Source organism: Toxorhynchites rutilus, chromosome 3 (genome assembly GCF_029784135.1).
Source record: "Toxorhynchites rutilus septentrionalis strain SRP chromosome 3, ASM2978413v1, whole genome shotgun sequence".
Classification (NCBI taxonomy): Eukaryota; Metazoa; Arthropoda; class Insecta; order Diptera; family Culicidae; genus Toxorhynchites; species Toxorhynchites rutilus.
This window is the reverse complement of record NC_073746.1, coordinates 264812059-264821607: the sequence shown is the minus strand read 5'-3', so window position 1 is coordinate 264821607 and position 9549 is coordinate 264812059. Positions and strand designations below refer to the sequence as shown.

The 9549-nt window shown below is 41.3% G+C and overlaps 1 protein-coding gene across 1 annotated transcript; it reads right to left on the bottom strand.

Annotated features, from left to right (window-relative positions):
• Positions 1-5806: 5806 nt before the first annotated feature.
• LOC129774190 (uncharacterized) lies at positions 5807-9109 on the bottom strand. The gene is made up of 2 exons (XM_055777894.1): positions 6368-9109; positions 5807-6307 (listed from the first exon to the last, which is right to left on the bottom strand). Exons 1-2 carry the CDS (start codon positions 9107-9109, stop codon positions 5807-5809), a joined length of 3243 nt encoding a protein of 1080 aa, XP_055633869.1.
• Between the last annotated feature and the right edge of the window lie 440 nt (positions 9110-9549).

Below are 9549 nucleotides of genomic sequence, written 5' to 3'. Positions count from 1 at the left end.
TAGGTTATCGTTATCGTTATCGTTATCGACTTTAGGTTATCGCTTTAGGTTATCGTATGTGATCCACTATTCATCACCAGTCACCATCGTCTTCAAAAATGGGTCGAGTTCGTTCCATTTCAGCAGAGCATCGCAGGCGTTGATTCGGTCTAAAAGAATTTTTTGCGTCAACTCGTGTGGCACCCATACATCCAGCTTTTTTTTGGGATCCAATCTTCTGCAAATAGTTCCAAACGGTTTTATGGTCTATACCCAGTTCCTGGCCAATCGAGCGAGTGCTCACATGACGGTCTACTTGGATGATTTCAACGATTTTATCGGTTTCCACGACGATTGGCCTACCAGTACAGGGTGTATCTTCGACAGCCACTAAACCAGAACGAATTGATCAAACCAACGCTGTGCTGTGCGAATCGTTACAGTATCGGGTCCATAAACTACACGATTTTTTTCGGCCGCCTTCGTTGCAGTTTTACCTCGCAAGTAGTAAAAACGTAAAATATGGCGAATTTATTGCTTGGTGGACTCCATCTTTGACGCGCTATAACTTGAGACTGAAAAGGACAATCAGATTGTCGTCTTTAAATAGCCGTATAGTATGACCCTATGCGATAAGTACAACACAAGATATGTTTAAGTGTTGCCATATATTGACAATGTAAGACATTTCTTTTTCCCCAACCCAACATTAATGTAGATAAGTAAACAAAGCATTTCCTTTGAAAACACAAATTCCCGGTATATGTTTGACAGAATGTTGTCGTGACTCTTTTTTCCCGTTGCAATAAAATCACTGTTCACGCACTCTTGCGACCGTCTGGTTCAATATTACTCAAGAGAATAGTCGTCCTTTAAAACTTGCGACACATATTGGCAGAAGTGGAACTCGAAACTCTCGTTTTTCTCATTCTCTCACTCTGATCGTCAGTCAGTTTATCACTTTTATTATGTGATTTTTATTCGTTTAATTACCTTCACCTTGTCTCCCACAAATGTATCGCCAGAATAAATGTTTCTAGAGGAGCTCTCTCGGTTACCTTCTCAGGTTTCCAAAAATAACTCTCCGCCGTCGCGATTGAAGTTCGAAACAGGATACACGCGATGAAAAATGGATGATATCACCGACCGACCTGTGAACGTTTCATATTAACACGTTCAGCAATTTTTTTTAGCCGATTTTTCAAAGTTTGGAGTAAATTGGACCTAATCGCAAATTGTACTAGAAGTACCTTTCGTTTTCATGCGTTTGTAGGTAATCCTGATGATACTCAATACTTGTGCATACGCATTTCTACATAAACAGCATTCCTTACTCACAAACTCGTGAAAACGAAAGCTACGAATCGTTCATTCTGAGAGCCACGTTCTTCTGGTATGATTTGTAATTAATTACTCCTCTCCTCCTCTAATTTACTCCAAACTTTGAAAAATTAGCTAAAGAAAATGGCTTGACGTATCAATATGAAACGTTCACAGATGTTTTAGGGATAACTAGGCTAAAAATTTGCCTGCAAACATTTGAATTTACCGCAATATTTGCAAAATTACAAATGGTGTTCTAAAACACTACAAAAAAAACTGTTTTGGCACTTATTTGAAATCGATGCAAAAAAATTAAATATTTTTTTTGTCAAAGCAACACATTAACTATGTACAGAATTGACTGGAGTTTTCGGTTTGCGGTGCGATTATTACTTATTGAATTATTAATCATCAAAGACGAAGGGTAATTTTTCATTCAAGCAGAAATATCTCTGTATAAAAGGATCCTACCGGAACGGAAGAACCAAATGAAATCTTGTTGATATGGTTGATTGGTTTTGCTTTTGAGTTGGTTAGCAAAAAATTGTTAGTCCACGAAATCTTCGAAAGAAGTGGAAAAAAAATCGATTTTTTATTTCTTTCCGATATCGTTATCCACTACACCCACACGCACCAAGATAAAAATATGTGCGCTAAATATTCTAATACCTGAAGGCTGGAGCTTTAAAATGATATATATCTCGTCTGTATGGGTTGATTTTCCACGAAGCTACAGCCATCACTCAAAATGTTCGACCTCGCACTCTATTCTTCTATTGTTTTGTCGAGTGTAGATAGTTGCAGCTATGCGTAATATTGATGATTTTTTTGAAAACATTTAATCTTGCAAGATAAGGAAGAAAAAAAACAAAATCACTCAAAGATTTATTTTACCCATCTTTTGGACACTTAATTTCTATTGCAACACATGATATGTGAGGGGTTATTATAAAACCATCAATCCGATCGTTTTTTTTGTAGTCTCTCTCATATGCTGCCACGGCTTTTGATTCGCACAGGATTGATTTCATGGTGGTTGGTGGTGAAAGATATTCGGTGTCACCACACTTTATTTATGCAGTATGTGTACACAGAGTATGCTCTAGATCAGCGGTACTCAACCTTTTTTCAGATGGGCCACAAACACGTGGTAGTCATGGTGTCGCGGGCCGCTTGTGTCTAAGACACGACCGCATTGTTAACGTAGGAACTATGAATGCCGAAAAACAAACATTATAGTAATTCAAGAATGAAACTTTTCGGCACAAATATTTGGTAGCACTGAGGGCCGTTAAATGAATGCTCTCAGTGAGGAAGAGGTTCCATTGTTTGCGAATGTTTCGCAAACTTCCAGTTTCCACAGAAGAACACAGCACTCACTGCTGAAAATAACTTTTTCACACCCGGCCTCAAATGCGTTGCACTTTGATGCCGCAAGTTGAGTATAGCTGCTCTAGATGAAGTGATGCGCCGGATTCGTTCCATTGCTATGATACTCTCTTTCTATAGTATTTGTACTGGTTTTCAAGGATTAGTGTGTCATGTAATCCTATACTTTCATACTAATTTCAGAATAAAGTTGCAGATCCTTTAGTAACGGATCTACGTATTTCATTATTTCACAATCAATCATCGTGTAGTCATCAGTATCAAACGATCTTCTCAGGAATAATTAAGTTATAATTTATTAAATAGAAATAATCGATTGTTATATTTTATTCAATGGAAATAATCGAGTAAATATATTCTGTAGAATGATGGTGAACATCAGGTTTATCATTCTTGTCAATATTTTTCATTTTTGCTCGAGCTTTCTTTTCGTATGCCAGACTGCTTTCAGGGAAGCATAAACGATAATTAAAATTATACAAAAAACCAAGCCGATCAATAAACTGGAAGTAAACCTTCTGCTAACTTTGTGAAGTGTATGGGAATGAAATTATGAGTAAAAGCAGATTAAGACAGCCACACCAATGTGTACGACGAGGGCCATGATGGTCGACCTAGGCTGGTTACCAAAACCATGTTGATGAAAATCAATCCAAAAATTCAAGAAAATCGCTGTTCAACAATTGATTCACATCAAGAACATTTCCCCAAAATTTCACGAAATTGTTGTCAATAATTTGACGAATCCTTTCCAACAAATATTTGCTTTCTATATTATTAAAAATAAATCATACCGGAAAATTCGCCATATCATGCGCATTGCAAAAACTATATCATACCCATACTGTAGAATTGAAGCGTGAATCCTTTTTTGCGATGAATTATTACGCCTTTTTCTGTAATAGTAATAGTAATAGTAATAGTAATAGTAATAGTAATAGTAATAGTAATAGTAATAGTAATAGTAATAGTAATAGTAATAGTAATAGTAATAGTAATAGTAATAGTAATAGTAATAGTAATAGTAATAGTAATAGTAATAGTAATAGTAATAGTAATAGTAATAGTAATAGTAATAGTAATAGTAATAGTAATAGTAATAGTAATAGTAATAGTAATAGTAATAGTAATAGTAATAGTAATAGTAATAGTAATAGTAATAGTAATAGTAATAGTAATAGTAATAGTAATAGTAATAGTAATAGTAATAGTAATAGTAATAGTAATAGTAATAGTAATAGTAATAGTAATAGTAATAGTAATTGTTGCTTATGCAACGAAGAGAAAGTCGTTTCCGAATTTTTCAACGAATTTATTTGCGTTTTACGTTAAAATTTCCTTAAATTAATTTTACAGGTTAGAATTCAGTTTGATGATTTCCAATTCAACTCACGTTTTATAATTTTCCTATCGCTTAGCCCGAGTGAAACAATTGAATTTTATATCAATTTGAGCAAAACCCGTGAACAAAGCAGAATTCACAATGTGGAGATGAGCTTTGGCACAAGGCACTTAACCTAGCCTAGTTACAATAATAAATTGATTGTATTTCCAATTTAATTACAACTATTAATGTTTAACTCACTGTATTGGTAAACACAATTTTAGTGGATATGGTTTTCTGTATGAAACACTTTATGAAAATATACAAGACAATAAATTTAGGCATAGAGCACTAGAGTTCAGTTCTAAGAATTCCTTGGAACAAAAGGTGGATTTTTAATAGAATATTCTTCTCGCTAAATGTGTTCAGTCATCCATCATCTGTCAGTTGCTATCACGGTAATATTTTAGAGGTGTGCTTGCTGACAAGGGGCGTTCTCAACAGTCCCCCCCCAGTAGATGGAGCCTGTTCCAGCATACTCTTGTTTGCCCCGATGTCCAGCACCGCCAGTTTCACCGCAGGTCTTTCGTAGATCCCGGATTCTGTCTGAACCGTCGCTGAACGAACTTGGCCGTCCTTCGATGTTTTCACTGCGATTATTCTGCCCTTAGGCCAACAATTTCTCGGAAAACTGGAATCGACGACAATAACGATATCCCCAATCCTAATTGGTTTCGCCGGCCGGAACCACTTTGCTCTGCGAGTAATTACAGGAGTGTACTCAAGAACCCAGCGTTTCCAAAAGTAATTGGCGAGTAGTTGGGATGTTTTCCAGGACTGCCGCAGAACCAAAGCACTATCGTCGTACGGCACTAGAGGCTTAGAGCCGTTCGAGGCTCCAATCAAAAAGTGGTTCGGCGTTAACGCGGGAGATGATTCGTCATCGACAGGAACATGTGTCAGCGGTCTGCTGTTCACGATGTTTTCGATTTCCACCATAAGATTCCTAAGGACTTCATCGGTTGGAGGGCGTCTCGGTTTGATTTCGTCTAGAATCCTTTTTACGGTTTGAATCATCCTCTCCCAAATTCCGCCCATATGCGGGGATGCGGGTGGATTGAAGTTCCACGAAGTAGACACCGTAGTAAACTCTCGTATCAATTTGTTGTTCTCAAATTGATCCAATGCCGCTTTGAGCTCTTTAGATGCTCCCACGAAGTTGGTGCCTCGATCGCTTATTATTTGCAGTGGAGTTCCCCGTCTGGAGAAACAGTTACGAAGAGCCATTATGCAGGAATCCGTGGAGAGGGAGTGGGCTAACTCGATATGGATTGCTCGTGTTGTCAAACAAGTAATGATAACTCCATAACGCTTTTCTATACGCCGACCAACGATGACCTGATACGGTCCAAAATAATCAACCCCTACATAAGAGAAGGGTCGAACGAAGGTTGCTAGTCGCTCTTTCGGGAGGTTAGCCATCATAGGAGGGTCAGGTTTAGCTAGACGGATTTTACACCGGACACACTTTCGGCGGACTCTGTAACATTCCACACGTACTCTAGGAATGTTGAATTTTCTCCGCACCTCATTGACGAACGTTTCATTGCACTGGTGGTGATATTTTTCATGGATCTCCTGAAGTGCTAATTTAGTGAGTGGGTGTTGACGCGGCAGTGCAATCGGGAACTGAGTGTCTCCGTTGGCGAAGTCGCAAATATCAATACGACTACGTATACGCATAACGCCCGCGCTGTCGATGTATGGACTAACTTTATACAAAGAACTGGTTTACGGTAAATTGGTCCTACCCGCTGACAACATCGACATTTCGTCCAGGTAGCAATCCCATTGAGCTCGCTTATAGAGATAATTGCCAGCCGCCAGTAGCTCTTCGCTGGTCAGTGGTCCTAGAAGAAGCTCTTCATTCTTAAGTTTTCGCTTGATGTTGTTTGGAAATCGCTGCACTAGAGCCGTAAGTCGTAGTAAGCGAGTCCAGTTGGAATGGTCGTCCGGTCGCAGAATATCATCGGCCACCTGAGCGTGATGATGCAGCAATCGTGGCCGGAGCTCCTCTACTGTTTCTTCGTTGATCGATGTTTTCGGCCACTCCGATGTAGATTTCGACAGAAAAGGCGGTCCCGCAAACCAACGGCAATTGACATCGAAATTTGGTGGACCATCCCATTTCGTACCTTCGTCGGCAACGTTGATTTTTCCGCGAATCCATCTCCATTCTTCTATATTCGTGGCTTCCAAAATCTCACCAACACGAAATGCAACGAACTGGGACTATTTCCGGTGATCCGACTTAAGCCAACAGATTACGTCGCGGGCATCTGTCCAAAATACTCGCCGGTCAACTTTGATTGAATGTCCTTCTTCAATGCTTCTCGCTAAACGAGTGCCAATCACCGCCGCCTGAAGCTCAAGTCGTGGGATTGATACAAACTTGATCGGTGCAACTCTGCTTTTTGATCCGACTAGTGAACGCGAGATTTTATCCCCTTCAATGAATCGGAAGTAGCAAACTGCTGCATATCCGAGTTCGCTGGCATCCACGAACGTATGCAGCTCGATCGTACGAAGCCTACCACGTGAGGGGGACAGGTGATAGCAACGTGGAATTCGCACGGATTGAACCTCCGGTAAGAGCTGTAGCCAATTCTTCCATTTCATCAGCTGCTTTTCGCCAATTTCGTCATCCCATGATGATCCCATCCTCCAAATTTCTTGGAATAGCAGCTTCAGATATATCATGTAATGTGATATCAAGCCGAGGGGATCATATACTGACATCAGTACACGCAGTACATCTCGTTTGGTGGGATGCTTACTGCCGGATAGAAGTTCTTGATTACGTTGAGTTGAGAGTTTGTATCGAAAGGTGTCGGTCCTGGTGTCCCACCACATTACAAGAATCTTCTCCAGTACTGCCTCATTGTCCACACCTAAATTCTTTTCCACCTGTCCTGGCTCTCCGAGCTCTTGTAAAACAGCAGGAGAATTTGAAATCCAGTTTCTCATAGTGAACCCACCCTGCAGATGGATGTGCTGGATGTCCTTTGACAGTTTTATCGCTTCCTCTTCGGTGTCGATGCTTACCAACATGTCATCGACATAATGACATTTCCTAATGGTTTTAACGGCTTCTGGAAATTGTGCTGTGAATCGTGCTGCATTCTCATTGATGACGAACTGCGCGCAGCTCGGCGAGCATTTAGCGCCAAACGTCATTACAGTTACAACATATTCTGCAATCGTACCATCCTGCTCACACCAAATAATCCGCTGACAATGTTGATCTAGCGGACTCATTAGTATACGCAGGAACATCTCGGCGATATCTCCACATACTGCAATTGGGCGCTCACGAAATCCATACAGTACAAATGGTAATGCTATCAGAAGATCTGGTCCTTTCATGAGAACGGTGTTAAGCGAGACTCCTCTCACCGTCGCTGCTGCATCCCAAACCATTCGAATCTTGTTTGGCTTGTTTGGGTTGAACACAGGGAATATTGGCAGGAACCAAATACGATCCCTGTGTTCCTGCAGTTCCTCCAACGACAGCTTTCGAACGTAACCTTTTTGTATATACTCGTCCATTTTTGCCCTGAGTGTTGCAGCTAAACTCAAATCGCGTTCCATCCTCTTCATTAGACAATTGTGTCGTCGCAATGCCATAGGCCTGCTGTCGGGGAGTCGAATGTCATCAAATTTCCAAAGTAGCCCTGTTCGCCACCTTCCATTTTCGAATTTTGTAACTGAACGCATCATTTTACTGGAACGTTCATCTTCCGTCGATAGGAGCAACTTTTCTGGTTTGAAAATACCCAGATTCTCAAGAGCAAAATGAGCATTGACCGCTGAATTCAGTTCGGCGTCATTTTGTAAGGAGTGATGACACATATGAAAACTGTGTGGAGCGATGCTCGGATTCGATTTATTTTCGGCAGTACACGTCCCGTAAACCATCCACCCCAATCTCGTTTTGGACGCTATTGGTTCATGCTCTGCACCCTCGCGGCTTTCCAAAGGGTTTACAAAACGTATGTTATTCATACCGATTAATATACGAGGCTGAATATCTGAATACGAATCCACCGGTATCCCATGCAAATGATTATGCTTCGTACAGAGTTCGTCGAATGACAGGGACTGATATGGCAGATTCAAATTCCTCACTGTGTAGACATCAGTAAGGCGATACTTTGGTTTTCCGTTTCTTGCACCAGATATTTCAAGCGAAACCCTCATGGCCGAATTTTCGTACCGACAGGTATCAGCAGTCCAACGTAAACAAAGTGGATGGCTTTCTCCTTCCAGTTGCAACTCCGAAGCTAGCCCTTCTTCTATCAACGTCAACGACGATCCGCAATCGAGGAAGGCGAAAGTGTTGATTCGGGTTCCTTTGTTGTAAAGTGTGACGGGTATGTACTGAAACAACACAGATTTGTTGTTGCTTCGATGTGTGTTGCAAGTATGCTCAGTAACGTCTTGCTTGCTTGTACTACTGCCTGGCTCCTGGCGGTGTAATGTAGAGGGGAAAGAAGGCTTATCCTTCGCGTCGTTGTGCAACAATCGGTGATGCTTGTACGCACATCCTTTTTTACCACATTCTTTGATTGACATACACGGACCCTGATGCTTTCCAAGGCAACAGCGACAATGCTTATATTCGCGGAGCGCATTCCATCGGGATGCATGATCGAGTATCAAAAACTGCTTGCAATCTTCCACGGCTTCACAGTTTCCTCGACAAAATAAACATTTACCCAAACGGGAACCGCTGACATGTTCTTTACGCTTCGGAGCAGATTCAGTATGTGCATTCAAAAAACCGTCATCTTTTCTCATACGCCGAGATTTATCTGACACTATTTGGGCTTGCGGAAGCGTTACCGTGCTTGCTGCCTCGGCAAGTGTGTAGAGCCACGCGCTGAACTCAGTGAGCGTTGCTCGATGTATACCCTGGCGATATGTTGCCCAATTTAGCCGAATCATGAGTGGAAGGCGGTCCACAAGACTTTGCAGAAGAGTGATGTGGCAAAGATGCTCCTCTAGGTTGCAGTTTTGTATCGTTGCCACCATGTTCCTAACGGCGATGGCGAAATCAACCAATGTACATAATTTATCAGCATTCGGCATTTTTCGGCATTTTGAGTGTTGCCAACACACTCTCAAGGTTCCTCGGGTGTAGAAGCTGGCACTTTACTGCATCCAAGGCCTTGCCCCTGAGACATTTTTGCAACCGCATCATGTTTTCTTCAAGGGTGTAGCCACAAAGACGTGTTGTGCTCTCGAATGTAACGTAGAATAACGGCCACTGTTCCGGATCACCGTTGTTCTCCGGGAGGTCCTTTGACACAGCTTGTCGAGCAGCAATCTGGCTTCTGTTGAGCAAAGTCGATTCATTTTCGATTCTGCTTCCTTGCAATGGATCGATCGGATTAACACATGGAAAGTTTGGATGAGCTGATAATACTGGTGAGGGTTCAAATTGAGGTCTAGCAGTGGTCTGTACCGGTCTT